The 24496-nt window shown below is 44.4% G+C and overlaps 1 protein-coding gene across 24 annotated transcripts in view; it reads left to right on the top strand.

Moving 5' to 3' along the window:
- The window catches only part of SMARCD3 (SWI/SNF related BAF chromatin remodeling complex subunit D3), a 91319-nt gene that overhangs the window by 10583 nt on the left and 56240 nt on the right, over positions 1-24496 (top strand). The window contains exons 1-2 of one of the 24 annotated variants that reach the window (XM_084512000.1): positions 20160-20782; positions 21244-21398. The exons of 3 other annotated variants lie outside the window; for them this stretch is intronic. In XM_084512000.1, the coding sequence (XP_084368126.1) occupies positions 20764-20782; positions 21244-21398 (174 nt within the window). In that variant the 5' untranslated portion in view covers positions 20160-20763. Of the gene's footprint in view, positions 1-20159; positions 20783-20810; positions 21399-22203; positions 22632-22658; positions 23059-24496 lie in introns of those variants that run through there. 20 more of the 24 variants (XM_084511989.1, XM_084511981.1, XM_084512002.1 and 17 more) reach the window with 20 other exon arrangements.

Genomic DNA, 24496 nt, shown 5'->3' with positions numbered 1-24496 from the left:
CTGGAGCAGAGCATGAGAAGTGCAAGAGCAGAAAAGATATCCAAGAAGGGTGAGGAAACACCAGAGCAGAATGGGAGAGACACCTGAGGAAACGGAAGGTGTACAAGAGGAGTTGCTTGATTAGGAGTGAGGACACAAAAGGAGAAGGTGTACCTGTAAGGCACTATGGCCCATTGAAGAACCAATTATGAATAAGAAGCAAAAGAGCTGAAAAAAGAAAAGGAACCCCTATGCATTGACCCCCATCTCCTGCACTTCCTGCTGCCTCACCAAAGGGACTGAATGTGACATCTGGCAGGGGGATTGGAAACTGAAAAGTGGGAAGGGGAAACATCCAGAGTGAGACTAAAGTGTTTTCCCTATGTGTTATCTTTATTCCTCAGTACTAGAATCAGTAATTAAAGGTTTGTTAGTTGCCACTAAATTAAATTAAGCAAAATTCCATGACTGGAGGCTTTTTTTGCCTCTTGTTGCGGTTTAACCCAGGCAGGCAGCTGAACACCACACAGCTGCTCACTCACTGCCCCATAGTGGGATAGGAAAAGAATCAGAAAGTTAGAAGTGCAAAATCTTGTGGGTTGAGATAAAGGCAGTTTAACTGGTAAAGCAAAAGCTGCTTGCAAGCAAAGCAAACCAAGGAATTCCTTCCCTGCCTCCCATCAGCAGGCAGGTGTTCAGCCACGTCCAGGAAAGCAGGGCTCGTCGTGTGTTACGGTTTCTTGGGAAGACAAACGCCATCACTCCGAAAGTCCCCCATTCATCCTTCTTTGTTCCAGATCTTATTGCATGATGCGTATGGGCAGCTTTGGGTTAGGTCTCCCAGCTGTGTCCCCCCCAGGTCTCGGTACACCCCTAGCCAGCTCAACAACAAGGCAGCATGAGAAGCAGAAATGTCCTTGGCTCTGTGAGAGCACTGCTCAGCAGCAACCAAAATGTCAGTGTGTCATCACTACTAGTGTCACCAGAAGTCCAAAATGCAGCATCAAATGAGCCTCTATGAAGAAAATTAACTATCCCAGCCAAAATCAGAACACTTGCCATGGGTGTCTATGAGATGGGTGTATGACTACCTGCATCTTTTTGCTAGCAAAGTAAAAGCAGGACTGGCTGGCAAGCTGGAGACCCATGGAGTGGGTATGAGGTTGATATCCAGGTATCCAGGCTGGGGTATCAGGTGGGCAGAAGGGGTGTGTGATACTCAAGGGATCCATGAATGTTTATGGGCTTTTGAATCTAAAGAGTGGCAGCAGGTATGCTTTCAGTAGTTAACGTCAATCCTGGTAAGCTGGAGAGGAGTACTTGGCTGCCTGGTACTTATGTTTTTTGTGAGAACTGGCATGTGGGTACTGCTGAAGGCACAACAGTCTTCAGACACCTTCTCAGTGTAACTGCTGTGTCAGCATTCTCCACATGTCTGAGTGTGTGCATGCAAACTCGGACTCATTAGTGACTGAGCCTGCAAATGGGAAAACAGCAGCTGTGTCCACTGGCCTGGAGCAGAGACTGCGGAGTCTTCAGGCACACTGGGCTGGAATCTCTGGGCTCTGGCACTGCTTGAGGGGTGGTTGCTCGTTGGCTGCATCCCTTAGCAGGAAACAGGAGTACGGATAACTGTTCAGTTTTCGTGACAGAAGGACTACCATTTTGGTCCCCTGTTGGTGGCCAGTGTATTATATAAATGATTTCTAAAGAGGTAAATAACATAGCAATAAAATTAGCTGACGATGTGGCATTATTCAGTGTAGTAGAACCTAAACCTGTTTCTTAAGAACTTTGGACAAGTTTGAAAAAACCTTGATGATAATATGTCAGAATGAACGTTGATCTTATCGATGTTTACATGTATCTTAAGTGTGGGAGACAGAGGGATTTGGCCAACCTCTTTTCAGTGGTTTGTGGGAACAGGACAAGGGGCAATGGCCACAAAATGGAGCACAGGAAGTTCCGCACCAACATGTGAAAGAACTTCTTCACAGTGAGGGTGATGGAGCACTGGAACAGGCTGCCCAGGGAGGTCGTGGGGTCTCCTTCTCCGGAGATATTCAAGGTCTGTCTGGACTCCCACCTGGGCAACCTGCTCTAGGGAAACTGCTTTGGCAGGGGGTTGGACTCGATGATCTCTCGAGGTCCCTTCCAACCCCTACAATTCTGTGATTCTGTGAACCGAATGTTGATGAGTTTATATGTAAAGTGTGTAGAGAAAATAAGTCTGCTAATGTAGCCATGTTGTTGTCCAAACTATCTGCTTTGTCTCGGGAAAGAAATCTTAGCATCTTTATAGATCTCCACAAATATCAATTTAATGTTAGCCATTAAAATGGAAAATCCAATGTTAGATATTATAGGAAAAGAATCAACAAAACTGATTTTTTTATTATAAAGCTATGAAACTCCATGGCTTACCTATATGGTGAATGCAGTTCTATATCCCTTAAGATTTATTAAGTAGTAGAAATCGTAGAATTCTAGAAAAGGTGATGAGGATAGTGAGAAGTTGGGAGATTCCATCAGAGGAGGTATGTGAGAATTCTTTAGAAAAAAAGACAAAGACAAGTATGCTAGAGATCTATAAAGCCATCGGGGGTGGGGAAAGCAAGTTGCTATTTATAGAATATATGGACATGTCATGAAATTATCAGGCAAGAGGCTTAAAACAAACACAAAGGGATATTTTTCATGTCATGCCCAATTAGATCATGGCATTTATTACTAAAAGATGTTTTAACTCTATACTATAGATGAATTTAAACAAAGGTGTTACATTGCTGGCTGTTAAACATGGTAGTCCAAGCTCAGGAAGTTAATAAACTATAACAGTTTAAAAAAGGAAGGTTATACAAGAGGAATAGGTATGTCTTGTTTCTTGCAATAGTAGTAGTATTGTGGCTATGATGCTCTATCCATATATTCAAAAGACAAAGGTTTTAATGCAGTGGAGTATGGTTATTTGAATATCTGATGAATATTTATTTGAATCTCTGATGTAGCTGCAGAAAAGGCCAGTCACAAGCGGTGTCCGTCAGGGGTCAGTCTTGGGACCTGTGCTCTTCAACATCTTTATCAATGATATAGATGACAGAATCAAGCGCACCCTCAGCAAGTTTGCAGATGACACCAAGCTGAGTGGTGCAGTTGATAAAACAGAGGGAAGCGACGCCATCCAGGGGGGCCTGGACAGGCTGGAGAATTGGGCCCATGAGAACCTGATGAGGTTCAACAAGGCCAAGTGCAAGGTGTTGCAATTGGGCTGGGGCACTCCCAGGTATTTTTACAGACTGGGCAAAGAAGAACTTGAGAGCAGCTCTACAGAGTAGGACTTGGGGGTCCTGATGGACGAGAAGCTGGACATGAGCTGGCAGCGTGCACTTGCAGCCTCAAGGCCAACTGCGTCCTGGGCTGCATCAAAAAAGGGGAGGCCAGCAGGGAGAGGGAGGGGATTGTCCCCCTCCACTCTGCTCTTGTGAGACCCCACCTGGAGCACTGCGTGCAAGCCTGGTGCCCCCAGCGCAAGAAGGATGTGGAGCTCTCGGAACAGGTCCAGAGGAGAGCCACACAGATGATCAGAGGGCTGGAGCACCTCTCCTATGAAGAAAGGTTGAGGGAACTGGGCTTGTTTAGCTTGGAGAAGAGAAGGCTCCAGGGAGACCTCATTGTGGCCTTCCAGTACTTGAAGGGAGCATATAAACAGGAGGGGGAACGCCTGTTTACATGTGTTGGTAGTGGTAGGACAAGGGGGAATGGTTTTAAATTAAGACGGGAGATCTAGGTTAGAAATCAGGAGAAAGTTTTTCACTTAGAAGGTGGTGAGGCGCTGAAACAGGTTGCCCAGAGAGGTTGTGGATGCCCCATCACTGGAGGTGTTCAAGGCCAGGCTGGATGCGGGTCTGGGCAGCCTGCTCTAGTTAGTGGTTGACAGCCCTGCCCAGAGCAGGGGGGTTGAAACCGGATGATCTTTAAGGTTCTTTTCAACCCAGGCCATTCTACGATTCTATGAAAATAAATTTATTATTATTTTATTTATTATAGTCTTTCTTGAGCATCTGGTACTAATTATTGGCTAAGTGGACGTTTGGTCTGAGATCTGATGCCAGAAATGTGTATTTTTCCACAGTCTTCATTAAAAATACAAGGACAGTAAGTGATAAATACTTCTTTTATTCCAAATGTCAGTCCTTGTTAAGCAGCTTTGAAGAAAATAAAGCGTTTAAACAGTATAGCTGTAACTCCCCCCATCTTTGAGTGTGTGGTTTCTTTAGTGTATTAGCTCTCGGAACTTACATAGTTTTCCCATACCTGTGCAAGTCGTCTGGACTGATTTAAAACTGAATATAAAAATACTTTGGTTCTGTTTATGGAGTGTACTTTAGATGGGAAGAGGAGTGAAGTTAGAACTTTTTTTGGGAAATCAATTTTCACCAAAATAAGGCAAAACTTCAAAAGCCTGATTGTGTTTTTCTTAGCAAGTTGTGCTGTGGGTGTTCTGTCTGATGTGGATAGTTGGGGTGCCTGGAAGCGGTTGGTAAGATTAGGGTTTTCTTTGAGTTTCTTACAAGTATGAAGGTGCTTTGGAGGGAAGCAGAACAGAGATGTCTCAGATTATATCATCTATTAGGCCTGGATCATAGAATCACCGAATGGTTTGGGTTGAAAAGGAACTCGAAGCCCTTCTAGTTCCACCTCCCCTGCCATGCACAGGCACCTCCCACCAGCCCAGGCTGCCCCCAGCCCCTTGGGCACTGCCAGCAATGGGGCATCCACAGCTCCTGGGGGCAGCCTCCTGCAGTGCCTCACTGCCCTCAATATGATTAATATCTTCCAAACATCTAATCTAAATATACCCTCTTTTACCTTAAAGCCATCACCCCGTGTCCTATCCCTACACCCCCTGCCCAAGAGTCCCTCCCCAGCCCTCCTGCAGGCCCTGAAGGCCGCTGTGAGGTCTCCCCACAGCCTTCTCCTCTCCAGGCTGAGCAACCCCAACCCCCTCGGCCTCTCCTCACAGCAGAGCTGCCCAAACCTCCGAGCATCCTCGAGCATCCTCGTGGCCTCCTCTGGACTTGCCCCAGCAGCTCCACATCCCAGTGCTGGGGCCCCAGAAGGAAGGCAGTGCCCAGGGAGGGTCTCATGAGAGCCTGCTGGTTGCGCTGCTGCTGGTGCAGCCCAGGGCATGCTTGGTTTTGTGGGCTGTGAGGTCACAGTGCCCGCTCCATGTAATACTGAGAAAACTCACTCTTACTGAAGGGCTGGCACTGAGCTAGCAACATGTAGCAATCTTGCTGTTGTTCTTTTCCTGATTATGCTACGTTAACACAAATAAGTTTATTTCAAATGCCTACAAACACAGCTAGTTACAAGTGAATCTTATTGTGAATTTTCTTCACCTTTCCTGCTTCCTTCTTTGTAAAATTGTTTTCAACTGCTCTGCTTTCTTCTTTGAAAACGTTTAAGTTATAGTCTCACATAATTCAGCTTTATTGCTAAATTCCATTTAATAAGCTCCCAATCTGTCCTGGCTGCTTATTCCTGTTTCTTGTAGTAGTTTTTCTCCCCTCACTGTTTTGCTGTAGCAACTTGTGGGACCTGTAAATGAGGTTAAGACTGGTTCTCAACCTGAGCAGTATTCTCCCATCACTGTACTTCTCTGTTACCTCTAACTTGTGAAAAAAATATTGAAACATGAGGAGAACAAGGGATGTGTAGCCCAGCTAAAATAAGTGAGGCAGTGTTCTTCAGCTAGTGCTGCTTTTGACCTAATCATTGCTCATGGAGTCTGCTCAGCAGTTTTTTTATCACAGCAACCAATTGAAGAGTAGCAGCTTACAAACACCAGTAATTGTACATTTCAGTACTGTACATTTCAGTACTTGTTAAATAGCTGTTACTCAAAACGCTTTTTATTTTATTCTGTGATTTCTCGGTTTAAATTCTGTCACCCTGCATTACTAGTACATAAAGAAGACATGGTTTATTTGATTAACTGTCTATGTCTATATCTGAACTAGTCCTCATAAGTTTCATTTACAGTGAGTAGAGAATTATAACATTTTCGTGATGATTGCTCATATTTTTAGGATTTATGTGTGCATGAAAGGCATGTTACTTCAGGTCAGTGAAAGAGCATATGCAGAAGTACTACAATCCATGTTTGTATACTTATATATTGAATCACAGAATATCTGAGTTGGAAGAGACTGACAATGATCATCAAGTCCAACTTCTGTGTCTCAAAAGGACCACCCAAAAAATCAGACTATGTGTCTGAGAGTGTTGTCCAAACACTTCTTGAACTCAGGCAGGCTCGGTGCCATGACCACTTCCCTAGGGAGCCTGTTCCAGTGCCTGACCACCTTCTCAGTGACGAACATTTTCCTGATAGCCGGTCTGAACCTTCCTGTCACAGCTTCAAGCCGATCTCTTGGGTCCTGTTGCTGGTCCCCAGAGAGCAGAGCTCAGCACCTGCCTCTCTTCTCCCCCTTGGGAGGAAGTTGTAGACTGTGATGGGGTCTCCCCTCATCTCTTCTCCACGCTGAACAATCCAAGCAATTTCAGCCACTCCTCATATGTCTTCCCCTCTAGACCCTTTACCACTTTTATTGCCCTCCTTCGGACACTCTCTAACAGTTTTATATCATTGTTATACTGTGGTACTCAGAACTGCACACAGTACTTGAGGTGAGGCTGCACCAGCGCCGAGCAGAGCAGAACAATCGCTTCCTTTGACCAGCTAGCAATGCTGTCCTTGATGCACCCCAGGATACGGTTGGCCCTTCCGGCCACCAAGGCACGCTGCTGGCTCGTGCTCAGCTTGCTGTCGATCAAAATCCCCAGATCCCTTTCTTCTGGCTGCTCTCCAGCATCTCATCCCCCAGTCTGTATGACCAGGGTTGCCCCTTTCCAGGTGCAGAATCTGACACTTGCTGTTGTTAAACTTTATGTTGTTGGTGATTGCACGGCTCTCTAATTTGTCCAGACCTCTCTGCAAGGCCTCACCACCCTTGATGGAGTCAACAGCTCCATCCAATTTGGTATCGTCCATGAATTTGCTTAAAAAACCTTCAAGTCCTTCATCCAAATCATTTATGAAAACATTGAGGAGGACTGGTCCTAAAATGGAGCCCTGGGGAACCCCACTAGTGACAGGTCAACAGCCTGATGTAACCCCATTTAGAAGAACGCTCAGGGCCCAAATTGCCAGCTAATTGCTCATCCATCTTATTATACTTTTATCTAACTGTATTCTTGTCATTTTGTCCAGAAGAATACTGTGAGAGACAGTATTGAAAGCTTTACTGAAATTCAAAAAGATTATAACAACAACTGGCTTCCCTTGATCAACTAGATGGATGCAGGAGCTGAAGGCATCTTCAGCAAGTTTGGTGATGATACTAAACCGGGAGGTGCTGTTGACTCTCTCAAGAACAAGAGGCCTTGCAGAGGGATCTAGATAGACTGGAGCATTGGGCAGTCAGCAGCAGCATGAAATTCAGCAAGGGTAAATGCTGGGTTCTGCACCTCGGATGGAGTGACATTCCAGTGTTACGTATAAGTACCACCTCATGACAACACTCTGCAGATTTGCATTTTGTTGGAGCTTTCACTTATTTTACCTTCTATTCTGCATTACTTCTGTTTTTTATCTTTCTTTGTAAAGCCAGTGGCAGTGGTAAGATTTCTTAGATATCACAGGCTCAGGTAATTCTCCTTCTGAGGCTCAAAACTCCCTTTGAAGAACTCTACTGCTTTGTTTACTCAACAAAGTCCTCAGGGGCTGTGCAGTGCAGGGGTGGATGTATTTCTTGACTGGTTTAAGCACTTGTTACAGACTATGTCTGTGAACTGGTGTTGGAGCTGTGCAGGCACTGAGGTTACAGAGTAGAGTCTTTGGATGCAGGTGTAAATATATGGAAGGAGATGTAAGATGACATAATTAATGCAGTGATGAATACTGGGGAGGAGGGGGAATGGTTTTAAACTGAAAGAGGATAGATTTAGATTAGATGTTAGGAAGAAATTCTTCACTGTAAGGCTGAAGCACAGACTGCCCTGAGAAGCTGTGGATACCCCATCCCTGGAGTTGTTCAAGGCCATGTTGGTTGGGGCCTTGGCCAACCTGATCTAGTGGGTGGCATCCCTGCCCATGGCACGGGGGTTAGAACTAGGTGGTCTTTAAGGTCCCTTCCAACCTGAGCCATTCTATGAATGCGGACTCTTTACAGTTGATGTATACATTAGGTTCCTTTTAACACCTGTAGTTTTTAGTGTGGTAATATACAAGGATCATGTAGTCAGAAACAAAGATGAGTTTGTATCGTTGCAAATGGCCTTTGGGATTGTGGTAGTGAAGGAATTAAATAGTCCAAGAAGGATGCCATTCTAGAGACTTTATTACATTTTACTGTAATAAAGGTTCAGCTTCAAGTAGTTGTATTTCAAAAAGACTGTTGGAATATGGAAATGTGTTCAGAAGAGACATATAAAGAGATTAAAGGTGTAGTTAAAACTGTTTTAGATTGCGTCCTTGTGGTCACTCACTGTATTTAGTTTACCCGTCAGAGTTTGATAGAGGGATTTTGTCCTGATCTTGAAGAATCTAAATGAGGAAGATAGCAATGTCATTTTATCCGAGGGCATGGATTCCTAGTCTGATATATGTAGCACATAGTAATTAACTTGCAGGATAAATCTGCTCCTACCTAAACCTTCCCCTGCACCTGAAAGATCAGGAAGATTACTTGGGGTTCTATGTCACTTACCCTTGCCCCCAGTACCCTAGTCCCTCTTGATTTGTTCCATGACTCCTTAGGCAGTGTTGTTATTTGCCATGTGGATGAGCAGCAAGGGGTGATGGTTCAAGGCCTGGACAAGCCTCAGTGGTGTCCCTGCAACATCCTGGATCAAGGTCTGTAGTTAACAAACCTCGTGTGACAGCACGATTGGCAGATGATTGCAGAAATGTGTCCAACAATTGTCATGCGCCTTTTTCTCTGTGTGTTAATGCATGGTCCAGCACAGGTGGCTCTGAAATCTTCCTTAGAACGTGGAACTTGTTCCCCTTGACTGTTAGGGCAATACACTGGTTCTGTAAATTTGGATATACAGGTGGAGAAGGCGCCCTTCTGCTGACAGAAATCCCAAGTTTCAAGGCTCCCCCAGTATGGGAGACTCCATCCATTGCTTCTTTGAACAATAGTCTCCAGCTGTTCCTCTTTCCCTGCATCAGATGAGCAAGGGCTCACTATTTCCATATCAGTTGCCACTCCCTCCCCAGACTGCTAATTCTCAACTGCCAGGCTACCATATTTTGTTTGATTGGCTTTTTGTTTGTTTTTCTTCCTAAATGGACGGGGTAAAATTTGTATGAGGGAGGAAAGAGTCTCAAAAGAGAATCTGTGGCAGTCAGGTGGACACTTCTTGCCTGCAGCCCCTTTTGCTCCTCCACAGAAGCTTGAGAAATGTTCCGCTAAGCTTGCGGTGCTGCTCCTGCCTTGTTGCAGTGCAGATCCTCCCTCCGCTCAAATCCTGCACTGCAGAATTTTGCATCAGTTAACTGCTAAAGGCTGCCACACAGGGGCAGTAGGAAACTGCATGGGGCACTCCGTCTGTGCTGACCATGGCTTCACTTGACTGACTGCAAGCTCTGAAGCGTTTTAGTAATCAGTCTCTTTGTCTGTGCACTACCATCCAGCGCTACTGCCCTCCTGAGGCCTCAAGTGTACAGAGAGCCCTTTGATTTTTACAAACATGTTTTCCATGTAAAAATAGCAGAAGTGGTGGAATATGGAGGAGAGATGAACACTGGAATTTCCACACAGCTTTTCTTTAAGTACAGATCCATACCAAAGGAAACCCCTGGAGAGAAAGGAATTGTTTCTACTGCATGTTAGGTCAGTGAAAGTGAATCCAAAAAATTGCCAGAACAATAGCAGGAAAGACTGCCAGGCATATGGAGGTGTTTAATTTGGCAATGCCACTTTAAAATGTTGGTATCAAAGCCAGTTATTGGAAATAATCTGTTGCGTTATATCAAAGTGCTTAAAGCAGGTTCTGAAAAACAGGAGCAGGGAGAATGATGGACATGTTTAACTGGGAGGGAGGTGCTTGTGCCTATGCAAAACTCCTTATGATCTTAAGATGCTGAAATGCTTTGGGGACAATGTTCACCAGTCTGAAAAAGCAGAGACTGTGTCTCCTCGGCAACAGGAAAGGCATGCATCTGTTCCCATGGAAATACTCTGCGAAGGCTTTACAGGGAAGATTCTGTTCAGAGCTCAACAGCGCAGGCTCCAGGCTTCTTGTTGACTGTACCTGAAACGGAGGCTGTCTGCACTAGGTGCTCTGATCCTGCAGCTGACAGAGTGAGCTATGAATAGTGTGGCACTGTACCTGGCTCCCTGTGTAAAACAAGGCAATTGTGCGCTGTTGTTCCCATCCAAGGAGTTTCTTCCTCAGTCACAAATTGCCACTACTTAAGACTTGTTTGCAACTTTTCATAAGAAAAGTAGCTGAAGAGGCATCAGAATTTCCTAGTACTAATTCTTTCAAAAGAGTAGACAGACAAATATGAAAAAAACAGGAAACAAAGTGTACACAGAGAGTCTTTATCTGGGCACTCCTTTCTTATGCCTGAAGGGAGAAAAGGAGAGCTGTGTAATAGTGACAGGTCTACTCGCACTAGATCTACCAAACAAGAAACTGTTAATACAAATTATATGTAACAGGCACCACTTCTTCTAAACCCATTGTAATGCTCTTCTAAAGGAGCAGACTTAGATCTAGCAGGGATGAAGGGATGATAAGCGGGATCCAAACATTGTTTGTTTGTTTGTTTTAATATGTGGAATGCAGACGCAGTAGTGGAACAGTGGTGAATTCAAAGTGACTGCAAAAATTTTAGAAGCAGCATTCTGTATGTGTTTGTATATATTATGTATAGACATTAATAAGCAGTGTTTGTTCTTCAGTTTTTAAGTTTCTTCATCCATCCATCCATCCATCCATCCATCCATCCATCCATCCATCCATCCATCCATCCAATCACAGCCTCCACTCCTGAGCTATCACTTCTTTAGAATTCAGTGAATGTTCAGGATCAGAAAGGATATAGCGCAGCACTAACAGTTACTGTGTAGGTGATATTGCAGCTTTCTGTGAGGGGGAAGAGGTTTAGGAGCTGGTAACTGCACTGTTGCGACAGGAATCAAGAGAATTTGTTAAATCTTTGTAAGTCTTAAGAAGAGTCTTAAGTCTCTTTCATGCTTTGTCTTTGGGTCCCTGCTGCAGTCAGGTTCCTAAGCATTTTTATTTTGTGAGACTGCAAAAGGATTAGAAGCTGAAAGACTGTTAACTATTTTAGATGTATGTAGTCTATTCTTCAACAGCTGCCAGACAGAATGGAGTCATTTTCTGAAGGTAGTCTAGACTTTGGTTTGAAATGTCAGAGAGCTGTGTCCTGTAAGCATGCAAGAGGGTCCACTGAATTGGTACTTTGATAGATAAATGGGGTTAACGTATAAAGGAGGACATAGGAAAGAACAATTAAAAGCCTTCAAAAAAGGCCATAACAAGGAGAAGGGTGTAGGCCTGCAACTGATTGTTCTCTAACTTATTTCTAAAGATGAATTGTGATTGTTGACTTTTTGCAACAGCTTGGTAGAGGCAAAGCATCCCAGAGTTAAGTGAGATGATAAATAAATGGGAAAGCTGTTGTAGGTGGGGTAAAATCAGCAAATGGATAAGACAGAGGGATGCAGAAAAAGTGGATTTTATCAGAGTAAAAAGTACTTGCCAAGTTCAGAACAGACAGAATTGTAGTGGCAGGAATTTGATTAGGAAGAGAAAGGATTAACCCAAATGGCAGAAGGAGGTGGAGAAACTGGGAAAAAAAAAAAAAAAAGGCATTAAAACAATCTGGTAAGTGGAAGAATTGTTACAAGTCAGATGAAGTAGCAAAGGAATCAGTTATGTTATAGACAAAAGAAGCTTTTCTAAAGAACAGAACTATGACAAGCGTTTTCTTTGTAACTTTTTTCTTCCTATATTCTGCTTGCCTTATTTCTTATGGGTGAAATGTTAGTGGTTGACTTTCCATTACATATACTTTACACTATATTTTTAACTTTGTTTTATACTTGTTTAGAGTAGGTAAATATCATACTCCAGGTTAATATCTGAGATCTTAACTACGTAAATTTAAAGAAATAATCTTTATAAATATATATATCTTTGGGTTTATAATGAAAATTTAGAAATTCTTTCTCTGTATAACCTTAGCAGAGAGTTGTGCCTATTTGCCATCACTTTTATAAGTAACATTCAGCATTGCTGTATCATATGTGCACGTACTTGTTTGTCTGTAGCATCTGAGTGCTAGGGAATCTCTTTGAAGAATGAAGCACATTTGCTTCCTAAAAGAGAATAGAGTAAAATTTCCTACAAGAACATTGTTTCTATGGTTTCAAGTTGCAGGCTGAGTATAAATTGGTCAGGAAACAGGTGCTGCTGATGGGGTGCAGAGAGTAGGAATTTGGTGGCTATTCAAAATAAGCATGGCTAGACAGCTGGTGCGCCAAGTCCACTGCCTATCATGATGATTAGTGCTCTCTCTGTTCCTGTGCTCCCTTTCTATTTCCATCTGTTAACTTCACTTCTAAACTATAAAGGCCAAAGACCATATAGTTTTATCTGTTCCGCCTAGTACTCTCGAACCCTAGACACAACCAAGCACCAAGAATGGGAAGAACTGTGGAATGTGACAGGTAATATGATATAACATGCACTGAGTAACTCTTTTCCCTGCCACAGTTCACATCCACACACGAACACACCTCTCTGCTATTTGAGTCTTACCAGCATATTCCTGCAAATTATTTTTTTTTTGAACACTGTAATGATTCAACTTATGTTTCTTCTACCCTCTGCAATTTTAAGGTGCAGTTAACAAGTCCCTTGTCATTTAGATCTATTTATTTTTCTTCCTCTGGGAGTACAGGCAGTATATTACTGTGCATATTGTACAGTTCCATGACCTTATTGCCAAATGCAGTTTGTTGCTCTGAGCTGTTCTCTGTCAACTTGCTGTGTCTATAGTATGGTGAGAGATGAGGAGGGGAAGCACTGTATTGTGCTGGAGATGGATGTTTTCCAGTTTTGCAACACTCAGTTGCTGAAAAAGAGCCTGTTTGAAAACTTAATTGTCCAGCTGAAGCCTGAGCACTGTAATTATGTCCCTGTGCCATCAGTTGCTGTGCCTAGCGTTTCCATATTCTTGTGATTTCATGTATGTATTTATGTACTAGGAGAATGGAAAGCTGAAAAGGTTAGAAAACTGTCTTACCTTCTACTGTAGACATATAATTCTTTCACCTCAGGATTTATCTTCCACTGCCTGCTTGTGTTTTTCCAGCCTAAATCTTCCAACATTTTAGACCCACTTGCTTTTTTTTCAATCCTCTGTCCTTACTGGCTGTGAAACTTCCCCAAAATCTTTTGAGAATTTAATCATGTCTTTTATTCCCTTGTTTAGATCTCTGAAGATGGTAAAAACAAACAAAATAACAAAAGACACAAAATACCCTCTTGTGTATAACAACCATTGTCAGAGTCTTTAGTAGCTAATTTTTCTTCCACTTGTTTTTATCATGTTTACAACATTTTGTTTATAACCTCTCAGCCAATTTTTATTTTGCTTAGAAGTAACATACAAATTATGTTCATGTTAAGAATTTCAGACATATGTTTTACTACATTACATTCAAGTTACATTTGCCATTTTACCACTGGCTGCCATTTTCCAAAGTCATTGATGTTTGCTGTAATTATGTACCGTTTGAGATTAACATTGACTTTTCTTGGGGGTAATCTGTTTGTAATTGTTGTAATTATTCTGCCAAATAAAATCATTTAAAAAGACACTTGGGCCTTGTCTGGCAATGCTTTTTTTTTTTTTTTTTTTTTTTTATAATCAACAATATTACTTACCACTTTCAGTTCCATTGTGCTCTAAGTCTGTTGTGGTTTTATTCACTTAATAATTGTTCTACTAGTTTAGTTGAAATGAGAGGTGAATTTATTAGCTGGTCTACGCCAAGACAGCTCTGTTTTCCTTCTTTGGTTATGTGCTTTCTCCACTCTCCTAGTGCTTTTTCTTAGACTCTTTCTCACGTCTTATATAGCTTTGTTTATTAATACATTCTTCAGTCAGTATTTACTTATTATCAATTTGCTCAAACTATAGATACTTCTCAAATGATTTTCACTGAGACCAAGACGTAATTGTATCATTATTAATATTAATCAAAATGGGCTTTCAAAAAATCTTTTTTCCTGATAAAGAAATAGGAAATCCTGTTGGTTTTCCTATATTACAGAAGGGCAAGTGTACTCTAGACAGTTGCATTAGTCTGATCCTAAGTTCATACAAAGCTCAAGGATAAATTTTGAAAGGGAAAATAACTGAGAATGAGGAAGATATAATGCTAGATAGGATTAAAAAAAAAAAAAAAAAAAAAAAAGCTAATGTTTACTAATCTAATAGTTTTCTCAGCTAATTTTCTAAGCAAAGGAAACAGTATATGTCTTATTTATCTAGACTTCAGCGAAGCCTTTGATGCAGTGCTATCTGAAAATTTTGTTTGGATTCAGAAAACAGATAATAACGGAAGAATTGCAAGGCAGGTGAGGAAAGATGACAATGAAGACAGATTGTAGTTTCTTTAGGATTTATCTCGGGATTGATGCTGTTTGATATTTTTGCTGATGCCTATGGCACAAAAAAATAGGAAGTGTAATAATGAAATTTGTTGATGATGCCAATTAGGCAGGTATCATTGAATCAGAAGAGAGTAAGTTATCATATTGAACTAGATGTTCAATATGATGAAATCATATTTCTGGATGAAATCAGATGAACTCTGAATCACAGAATCATAAAATGGTTTGGGTTTGAAGGGACCTTAACGATCATCTAGTTCCAACCTCTGATGACAATACAGTGCACAGTCATGCTGTCATGGACTTGTAACAGGAATCAGCACTGTAAGCTGGAGGCTTACCTAATGACAGTGAATTAAGAAGGCGAAAAAAAATAGTGTATGAGCCCAGTTGCAGGAGAATTTGGGGTTATTACCATCAAGAATATAGTGGAAAGTAGCTGGGAAGCTAGGAAAGTTTGACTGAGTGTTCTGCTGATGAGAGAAGTATTAATACCATACCAGTACCTGGCCTTTGAGATTACAATCCTGTTTATCCACGTTCCTGACAGGTTAACTGGGGCTGACAGAGGAAAACCCAATGGAATGATGAGAAATTGGCATTTTTATTTGAAGAGACCAAATACAAGTTTCACTTGTTTAACGTAGCAAAAGGATGGCAGAGTGTGGTTATGACTGCTGTCTGTAAATGCTTCAAGACATAAATAATAAACATAAAGAAGAACCGCTAGGGACAAAGCTGGTAGAACAAATGAGAATAGCTAGATGTACTTAAAAGTAATTCAAATAATTTTTTTAGCAGATGTCCTATAGGAATACCAAGCCTTAAAGTTCAATGCAGTAACTTTATGTCTGAAAAAATTATATACTACATAGCTGCTTTTGATTATACAGCGCTAGACTTTGACCCAGTGGTTCCCCCATCTGTGTTCTGTCCATTAGTCATGGCAGGTGAGTTCTTCATGATGCTGCTACCAAACGTACTCCAAACTGATCATTCTGATCAACAATCATGAAGCTGTTCAAATACCAACTATCAACTACCTACCCCTTTTTGGTCTAGGGGGCAATAAATGTATGTGTGTAGGGGGGCTGTTGGCTGGTCTTTTTTTTTGGTTCCCAAGGATTCCCTACCAAGGATTCCTCTGTTTTGTCCACCTTTGAAAAACAGAAATCCATACCCCCAACAGTCTCCTCTATTTTCCTTGGCCCTTGGCTTGGAAATGAAAGGATTAGCGTGGACTGCATGTACCACTTAGCTTCTCTGCTAAGAGGACGTGAAAAACCATGCACAGATATCACTGGACATGCTGTGGAAAATATATTTTGGGAGGATGGGAAAGTGAAGGCAGAGGCACAGTGGGGCCTAGTAGCTTACTGTGAGGTCACAGGACTGTGCAGGGTTGAGTAAAATGCAAGTATAGTTGATATTTGCATCCTATATTGTTACATATATTTTCCTCCATCTTTTGGTGTCCCTGCTCTTGCCTGTGATTGCTTTTAAAGTAGTCAGGACATAAGTTTTTAATTATGTCTGTCTCTGCAGAATATTATTTGGAACCTCTAGAGACAACACTTTTCTTTGCCTTTATTTATTTTTTATTGCCTTTATTTCAAGTCTTCTTTCTTTATGCATTCTACAAATTGCTTCATTCCAGATAGATTTGAAAAAACAGTTAGTGAAAAGATCTAATTTAAAAGGGTATGTCTATGACACAGTTACGTAAAATAGTAGTTGAAGATCCATGAGTCAAGAAGAATGTAAAAGGCTAGAGTATAAAAGCCGTATGATACTTGGTAAGTTTCAAAGGAGAACTGGCATCAATTTGCATATGCAAATTCTTTATTCCTATATTGTTGTAGCAATCAGATATGTATTCTTTTTCCAAAATAGAAAAAAAATTAAGAGACCGTTTTTGATCAGCTTAAGCTTGTTTGCAGCAGATCTGCACAGTCTGACAAGAAAAAACATTCCAGCTAGAGAAAAGCCGTATCTTTGTCATGTGAAATTCCATACAGTTCATGGAGGCAAACAGAGCAAAAGGGACCTTTGGGAGTTAGTTATTTGTCCTGACCCAAGTTAGAATCAACACCAACTACATCACTCTGAGCAGATGCTTGTCTAACCTGTTCCTAAAGACCTTCAGTGATGGAGATTCCCATCCTTTAAGTGTTCAAGGCCAGGCTGGATGGAGCTTTGAGCAACCAGGTCTAGTGGAAGGTGTCTGTACCCATGGGACCATGGCCAGGGGGTTGGAACTAGATGATCTTTAAGGTTGCTTCCAACCCAAACTATTCTGTGATTCTATGAAACATCTGTACCTTTCCTGCTGTACTCTTCCTTAATATCTAATCTAAATCTTCCTGGGGAAAATTTCAATCCATTAGTTCTCGTACTATGGATACGGAGAGTAGCTCTTTTTCGATTTGCAGCAGCATTTTGGCTGTAATTTTCTCTTTCCCTCCTTAGACTTTACAGTTCTTGTCACACTTACTGTTCTCCCCTGAACCATCTTTCTCCCACACAGATTTTCCTTGACACACGGAGTCCCAAATTGCAAAGAATAGTCTGGTCGAGACAACAATTCAGATAGCAGAAGAATTACTTCGGAAGGGAAGGGTTTCTCAGCAATATTTGAAAAATTTAATTTTGCAGCTTTAGGGAAATCTTGAGCTGCGGCCATTTGTGCCCTGCAGAGGAGGAGGAGGGGTGGGGAAGAATACAGACAAAATGTGCAGAAGAAGAATATGAATCTAGAACCCATTGTCACTGCTTATGTTGCCACCAAGGGGATGAGAGAAGTGGGGCAGCTCTCACTGTTACTGCTCTTATGGCTTTTTTTTTTTTTTTTGTCTCTTTTACTTTGTGTCAGTGTAGTACTGTTAATTCACATTCAACTTACGATGTTGTACCACCAAACATTTTTTTCTGAAAAAAATAGTCAGTTGTTCTCCTTCCTCTGTTTATGTATTTGTTGATTCCTGTCTTGATGTGGAAGCTTGTGCCGTTTCTGATTGAATTTATCCCATTCTTTCAAACCATGTCGCCAGCTTCTCAGGATTTTAATTTTGATCCTCTTTCACAGCATACCTCAAACCCCTCCAAACTGTATGTTGCTAGGAAATTTAATAAGCATGTTCTCTAGTTCATTATCTGTATTGTTAACGAGAATACTAAATAATTTTGAACTCAAGTACATATTGTCATTTCTTTAGAATAAGCAGAGCCTCAATCTAGGGACATTTTCTGTCTGTTTCTCAGTACATTTTCTACACCATATTGCATAAATTTCAAAACTGTTGAGAATAACTTTCTGAGCCTTGTTGACTTAAGTGAAAACTGTATTCCCCTTTGTAGCAAACCATGTAGCAAACCGTGCCCCTTTGTAGCTAACATTATTTTCATGTACTTCTTTAATTATGTGTATGTAGATCAAAAAAATGAAAGCTGCAAGCATATCCCAAAACAACTTGTACCTTATCTTTTGTAGCCTGACCAGTGTAGTTTAACAATTTTAAAAGCTTGAATACCAGTATAGAAGTAAAAAAAAAAAAAAAAAAAAAAAAAAAAAAGAAAAGGTGGCCTCCTAAAGCTCAAGTAAGGAGGAAGAATGTCAGGCTTTCCTTGAAATGAAATGTGTTAGGAATATAGTACAAAGTGAGGCTGGAGAGAGCAATGGAGGGATGAAAGGAGGTCCCCACAGTGTGCTCGGCCTCCAGGAACTAGTAAAGGCACTATACAAGCACTGCAGAGTCAGTCCTATGCCACTGTCATGTAGACCACAAATGGCTGGGAGCTGCCAAGATAGTCATAGCAGCTGGGGAAGAGAACGATACTGGGGTTGAACCATGCACTTTTTTTAGAACACAGTTGTTATCATAGAATCACAGTATGGTTTGGGCTGGGAGCAACCTTAAAGATCACCTAGTTCCAACCCCCCTGGGCATGGTCCCATGGGCCATACCTTCCATTAGACCAGGTTGCTCAAAGCTCCATCCAATGTGACCTTGAACACTACTAGGGATGGGACATCCACAACTTCTCTGGGCAATTTGTTCCAGTCTCACCACACTCTATTTCTTCCAAATATCTAGTCTAAACCTACCCTCTTTTAGTTTAAAGCCACTGCTCCTTGTCCTATTACTACACTCCCTGATAAAGAGTCCAATAAAGACTAAAGATAAAAAGATAAAGATCTGAAGATAAAGTTTTCTATGCTTTTATGAGAAAATGTGGGAAAAAGAAATTATTTAAAATAAAATTGTATGAAAATTTGGGAGAAGCCATTCTTGCGCTGTAAGCTTCATCCTTTTGTGTCGAGGTATTACACTCTCATTGTCCTTCACAGCATTGTGGTGTGTGGAAGAACACAGGAAATAATTAATTCTTAGCTGGGTAATGTTGGTCAAGGTAATTCCATCCATATGTATCTTAGTTTCCACTTTAAAAAAAAACAGTATAAATATATATATGTTTTCTGAAGTACTTTGAGAGCTGCAATAGTACTAAGAAAGAGCTGAGTCTTACTCCTACATAATTGGTTTTTCCTTCAGGACTTTTACTCATGCATTCTGTGGCTGCAGTGGATGCCATTCCGTAACTGTCAAATGGCTGACCTTGTAATCTGACATTCAAGAAATCTCTTTTTCTTACAAGAACGTCCAGGTAGAATACACTACATACGCTATTGTATTCCACCGAAATTCATTAACGCTTCCTAACAGATCCTCGTGCTTCATCATGCAATGAAAACGCCGGTTCTTCATGGGGAGGGGAGCAGCTGTACCTCATTACCCTAACTGATTAGGTATTATATATAATATGTTAAACAAGAAGTCCTAAAACCTGCATTCCTAACGCCAACCGTCTTGGTTCCGCAGCGCTGGCCACGCAGGACCGGGCCGGGGCCGGAGCCCGTGCAGCGGGCGCTGGGGGCAGCGCTGCCGGCCGCGCCCGGGGCCGGCCTCGGAAGGCGGGCGCGGGGCCGGGGCTCGCAGCGTGTCCGCTCTGCCCGCTCCCCGCAGCCCGGCTTCGGCGGCGCCTTCTCGGGGGCGGCTCCGGCCCGGCGCTGCCCGCAGCCCCGAGCTCCGTCCCCAGCGGACCGGCGGAGCCGTCCCCGGCCCGCGCAGCGTCCCCCTCCCCCCCCCCCGCCGGGCCACGCGGCCCCGCGCCTCTCTCCGCACCCCGGCCGCCCCGGGGCGTGCGGGCTCTCGCTGCCGGTCGCAGCCCCCGGGGCGCCGGCTCGGCGCGGCAGGGGTTAAGGCCGCTCCCTCCCGCCTGCCCGGCCGCCTCCGCCCGCGCGTCCCCCGCTAGGCCACGGCTGACCTTCACGGCAGCCGCGCCGGGCATGCGCGCGGCCGCGCTCGGGGCCTGCGGGCGGCCCGGCCGGGGCCCGCTTGGGTCCGGCGCGGCCCCGGGCGGGCGGCACGGCCCGGCCCGGCTCGGCTCTGCCTCGCCCGGCTCGGCTCGGCGCCCGACCGCGGCGCGCTCGGGACCGCGGCTGGCGCACGCCCTGCCCGTGCCGGGCGCGCCGTTGCCGTTCGGTGCCGATGGTGCTGGCGGAGGAGCGCGGGGGGACGCGAGGGGGGACTGCGCGCCGCGCCGCAGCCGGCAGCCGCGCCCCGCCACAGCCGCGGCCGGGGGCGGGGGGGGCGGCGGCGGCCTCGTCCGCCGGCCTCGTCCTGCGGCGCGGAGCCCCGCGGGGGGCGGGCAGGGCCTCGTGGTGCGCGGGGCCCGAGCCGCGGGGTGCGGCGCGGCCGGGCGGCGCTGCGGCTCGCAGGCGCTCGGGGCTGCTGGCGGTTGTTTGCCTGAAGCCTTCTGGAGCAAACCGCTACTTGAGCGTGCCTCGAGCTGCGCGGGGCCATTTCGTGAAGTAGCGTGGTAATGGGGTTCCTCGTCAGGGACGGGAGTAGCAGGCTCTGCACGGGCTCGGGTCGGCAGCCCCACCGCGGGGAAAGCTGCCGCTTCCCCACCAAGTGCGGCAGCCGAATGTTGGTGTGGACTTTAAAGAAAAAGCCTGTCGTCTTGCAGGGAGGTTGAGAAGGGGCTCACAAGATGGGAGCCAGTGTTAACTGTGAGTTCTCGTGATCTAAAAAAAACTTGAGTACACAGTCCCAGTGCCACCTTGCCAAGCATGCTGACACGTAACAGTTTGGTTCCAGATCACAAGTACCATCAATTCCAGTCAACCAGAACCTCAGGAACCATTTAGTTCATGTCCTGAATAAGGTTGTGCTGCTTTGCGAGGCATACTGCTTCTGAAGGACTGAGAGGGGGAGGGGAGATGTAACACCCACTCTCCCGAAATTTCTGTAATTCCTGTGGGTATCGCAGCACAGCAGTGCCTGGGTTGGGGTCACCCTGAGAATCAGTGGAGATTGTTGTCTTCATCCCCGTGTTCAAAAGGCCGTATGATCTTCATGATCTGCTCTTCACTGCTAGCAAATATGGTGCCTTTCCTGAGCTTGTTTTTATTACTGGTGGAAGGCAGCAATTTATTTATTTGTTTCAGATCTGATTCTCCTCTGTTTGCAGTCTTGCCAGAAAATTCACAGCCCCTAGACAAGAATTTCAAGCAGAGGAATAGAATAAACCCCTCTCGTAACCTGGCAACATCTCCTCTATTGCTGTGTCAGGCAGACTGGGAAACATCAGCCCCTCGCAAGCTGCAGACACACATGGAGCTGTCGGTAAGCAGATCGTGCCCCAGGCCACTGCTGCCTGCTCTGCCATGTTGAAGGAGCCAGCACTGCTGCTTGCGGAATGGCCGCTGTGCTGCCGGCACCCGGTGCCATACTAGCTCACGTCCAGGGCCACTGGAGCAGCAAGCGGTCATGGAGGCAGCCCCTTCCTGTGGGTGGCAGGTGGGCTCCACATTCCCAGCAGTGTTCCAGGATGACATGCGTTGCTGTGCAGGGCTTTGTGTGATAAGCAGCGAGCTGCTGATGTCTCATGGCAGCTGTGGTGTTAATAATTTGTCTGCATCTGTCAGTCACCTGGGGGTCTCTAATGGATCCGTCACAGCTGTATCAAAGCATCCCGAGGGCGGCCACCCCGCCAGTGAGGCTAGGAGCGAGGAAGCGAGGCAGGCGCTGTGCCGTCGCCATGCTGCCCCCCCGCCCCCTGCCTCCCGCTCTTCTCACACTCTTTCTTTCCCCTTGCTCTCACACGCTGTCCTTCCCTGTTCCCAGCTCTCTGCCTCCTGCTGTTTCTGCCTTGTCCGAAGGGGATAGTTCTCAGCCTTGCATGCTGGAAACGCTGCCAGCGAATGTTTCTGTGTGCTGCCTGCCAGGTCCCTGGGGAAAAGGCCTGGAAATGCAGCGCGGGAGGAGCAGTGGGAGCAAGGGAAAGCCATTGTTTCTCACTGCTCGCCTGCTGCATTTTCTAATGGGAAAACTCCCTCCGCGAGGTACCGAGTTTATGTCGCTGTGAGGCTGCCCCCTCCCCCTTGCCCCAGAATTTACCATCCCCTCGCGCTGAGGAGGAGAGGCTGCAGAGCCACTGCGAAAAAGCTGAGGCGTGTTTTCAATTTGCCTCCTGCTTATCTCTGGTGTTTGGACAGAGAGGTTTAAAAAGCTGGATTTTCTGTCCCTGCAGAGTAAACACACACAACCCAGCAGCACAAACTATTTCTGGCTTATCAGTGGAGGAATGCAGCAGCTGAGGCTTAGCGCGAGTGGGCCGTCAGCAAGGCCCTGAAGGGGCCCCCTCCCCACTCCGCGCTATTAGAAGTGTGAGAGCCCAGCAGGACTCAGAGGGGAGAGTTGGAGAAAAAGGCAGAAAAGGGAAAGAAAGAGGAAGAGAGAGAGTGAGAGAGGCTGAGCAGACCCTGATGGCTACAGACGAAGTTACAGGAGGGGCTCGCAAAGCTACGAAAAGCAAACTTTTTGAGTTTCTGGTCCATGGGGTGGTGAGTCGGGAAAGTTAGTGAGCTGGCTGGCTCTGAATAGAGGGATGAGTGGAAACTGGAGGCTCTGTGCTGGGCTGGATCGGCTCCTGCAGTGTGCTCTTGGGGCGGTGGTAACTGCCTTGCCAGCAGAGCACCGGGGTCTGTGAAACCCCCAGAATATGCACCGATTCATTGATAATATCGGCTTGTGTCTGGGGGGTTGTGTGCTGTGATTTTTGCTTTGATTCTCCATGACTGGTGAATGGCATGCTATTGAGCCTGACCATGGTGCAGAATCTGCACTGGATCTGACCCAAATGGGCTTGTAGGACACTTTGTTCTGTAATCAAACTTGTGTTTTGAAAAACAATTCTGATGCAAGCCTGATGAAGTCTTGTGGTACTGCGCTCTGGTTCTTGTCTTCAGTCTGGGCTCTAATGTATCCTCTGGCTACTTAACAGGTGACTTTCAGGGGCTTGAAGAGATTAGCTGGCAGATCTGTAACAGTCTATGGGCACTCATCCATGAGAGAATTTCAGGGTGCCATGCTTATTAAATGAATACTTAATGTCTTTAGAAAGATGTCCTGCTTTTGTTTAAAGAATTAAGGCTTCGATCTCCATTTAAGGGGAAATGCTAATCCTGTTTTTCTGCCATTGGAAATGATGTTCTTTAAATGTCTCTCTAATGGTTGAAAGCAATCGCCATTTACAGCATTTGGATTTCTTGTATTGATATACATTTAACAAAAATAAGACCCAATGGGTGCAGATATTGTTTGGACAGAGATAGTCTGTTTTCTCTTGAGGATTCTAGCACCTTCTGTGAGACCTTTTTGAAGACATCAGCTGGACAGTCTTGTGCAAAGGTCATAGAAATCTGGGGGAGCTCACTGCAGGCCTCTAAGTTATCTCCATAATTCAGGCTTACCCCAGATGTGTTGAATCCAGCTTGTGTCCTTCAGATCCTGAGTACGGTGAGGCTTGCGAGGCTGAGGACTTCTCAGTGGCATTCTGGTTTTGTGAGAACAGCGAACAGGTGATGTGGTACCAGTGTACAGGAGCAGTCTAGTTTGCATTGCTAGATGGGCAGATGGGCAGGAATGATTGAATAGCAGGTGTGCGGGTCTGTAATGGTGGTTTCATTGTGGACATGTGAGTTTATTAAGATGACCATAGTTGGGCAGAACCATAGGCAAGGTGGAAGGGGTGTGTGTATTTTTCCTTTTCCAGGGCTTCTGCTGGTATTTGCACACCAGTGGTCTTCCTTCAGTAACAGGAAGAGTTGCTGAGTTAGTTGGGTGAATTTGCTTCTTTCCCATGTAGGTGTGAAAGAAGCATGTTAGCCTCTTAAGCATGGGAATTTTTAATTTGGACCAGAATAAATGTAGTAGAACTTATTTCCATTATTTATCTGGATGCTAGAAGAGTCAGACTTGTCAGCACTGGGTGTTTAGCTACTAGTGGCATCGTACTTGTATATGTGTATTACCCTGCATACCTGCTTTTGTTCATCATCTTTTCATTACCTTAGTGAGGCTAGGGATTCTTGTCTGTTGTTCTCTTGCTGGAACACCTCTTCTAAGACCCTCTTCTCCTGTAGTTCTGCTTTTGCTTCTGTGTTTGTTCTTCACCTCTAGTTTCTTCCCGATCTCAGAATCAGTTTGATCAAAACAGATTGAGGTAGTCAGTCTTCCATTACTTACAAAAGATAAAATAAAATAAAAAAGTTATAACTTCATTTTATCTCTTCAAGTCCAGTATCCTACCAAAGGGAATGAGCCATCACAACCATTACCCTGAGTTCACACATTGCAGAGTCTGGTTACCACATACACTATGTCTGCACCTGAATGAATTAATTGAAAATTCAAAATGAATAGCAAACTTTTACAGAATT

Source organism: Aythya ferina (assembly GCF_964211825.1).
Source record: "Aythya ferina genome assembly, chromosome: 2".
Taxonomy (NCBI): Eukaryota; Metazoa; Chordata; class Aves; order Anseriformes; family Anatidae; genus Aythya; species Aythya ferina.
Note: the sequence above shows the minus strand (reverse complement) of the source record. Positions and strands in the feature narration are given on the sequence as shown.